The following is a 1,271-nucleotide window of genomic DNA, read 5'->3' as shown; positions in this document are numbered from 1 at the left end:
GGGCGGAGGGGGCGGGGCGGGGTCACCTGTGGGGTCGCCGATGGCAAGGTGGGTTGTGAGTCTGAGTTGGCGCGAGGGATTGGGGCGTGAAGGAGTTGGGATTGCTAGTGCTGCTGCTGTCGCTGCTGCTGCTGCTGCTGCTGCTGCTGCTGCTGCTGCTGCTGCTGCTGCTGCTGCTGCCGCCGCCGCCGCCGCTGCTGTTGCTGATGGTGCTGCTCCTGCTGCTGAGGGCATGAATTGTTTGTGACGGAAGGGCGCCGGTCACCGAGGACACGTCCTCTGTGCGGCCTCTCCCAGCCATGCCCGCGTGGTGCCCTGCTGTATGATGCAAAGTGTTGCTACCATCCGTCAGCCCCCGGCGGCTGCCCTCATCCAGGGCCATGCACCCGGCCCCGCTCCTCTGCATCCTCCGACTGCAGGCAGCACGGCGCTGGCCGCTTCTTCCGCCCCCTGAGGGTGCCCCACGTCTACATGGGCGAGTTCCAGGTGCGCCGCGCAGGGCGAGGATTTTCGCGGCGGCCGCAAGCGCGCTGCAGCCATCCGACCGGCAGATGCTGCCATCCCTAGCTTGGGCGTCCGCTACCTCGCACTTGCTCACGTGAAGGCGCAGATAGACAAGGGTGGCAACCCGAAACTCGACCTCACAGCACGCAACTCACTAGCATTAGTCCCCTGGTTTGGACCCTGAAACCCCTCAGGCATACTCACACATTTCAGATCCCGCCCCTAAAAACAACACCAACCTCCCCAGGTCAAATACATCCTAGACATGGTGGAGGTGCTGGCGCTGCCCTCCGCCACGGTCCGCCTCTCGCGCCGCCTCAAGCCCTGGTTTGGCCCCCCCTCCAGCCCCTGGCACGCGCCCGGCTCCGGCCGCGCGGGCGCGGGGCCGGCGGGCGCGGCGGCGCGGGCGGGGGTGGTGGCTATGCCGCTGCTGAAGCAGCGGGTGGACATCAGTCTGACGGCGGACACGTTCTGGGTGCACCACGATGCACAGGTGCGGCTAATACACACATGGGTGTGTGTGTAGGGAGGTGTGTGGGTGTGGGTGCGTGTGAATTGTATGCACGCTTTTTGAGTGAAAGAAAGCAGGGGCCAGTGCGCCACGATTGCGGGTGGGTTTTGAGCAGGCATTGTGTGCGGAGGTGAGCACGCATGCATCTACACGCGTGAGTGTGTCCGCGCGTGTGCATGTCATTGCTTGTGCGCGCGCGGCACGCGCTGCTCGTGAACGTCTGCAAGGGACATGCGCCAGTGTGCCAGAGCTAACA

The 1,271-nt window shown here is 65.3% G+C and overlaps 1 protein-coding gene across 1 annotated transcript in view; it reads left to right on the top strand.

Moving 5' to 3' along the window:
* Positions 1-1,030, top strand: part of MNEG_5308 (hypothetical protein) — a gene marked incomplete at both ends in the record, with an annotated part of 9,609 nt that extends 8,579 nt beyond the window's left edge. The window contains 2 exons of the mRNA XM_014046214.1: positions 420-486; positions 752-1,030. Coding sequence (XP_013901668.1) covers positions 420-486; positions 752-1,030 — 346 coding nt within the window. The remainder of the gene's footprint in view (positions 1-419; positions 487-751) is intronic.
* Positions 1,031-1,271: the final 241 nt, after the last annotated feature.

Source organism: Monoraphidium neglectum (assembly GCF_000611645.1).
Source record: "Monoraphidium neglectum strain SAG 48.87 unplaced genomic scaffold scaffold00783, whole genome shotgun sequence".
NCBI lineage: Eukaryota > Viridiplantae > Chlorophyta > Chlorophyceae > Sphaeropleales > Selenastraceae > Monoraphidium > Monoraphidium neglectum.
The sequence above is the reverse complement of the archived record's forward strand: the minus strand, read 5'-3'. Positions and strand labels throughout refer to the sequence as shown.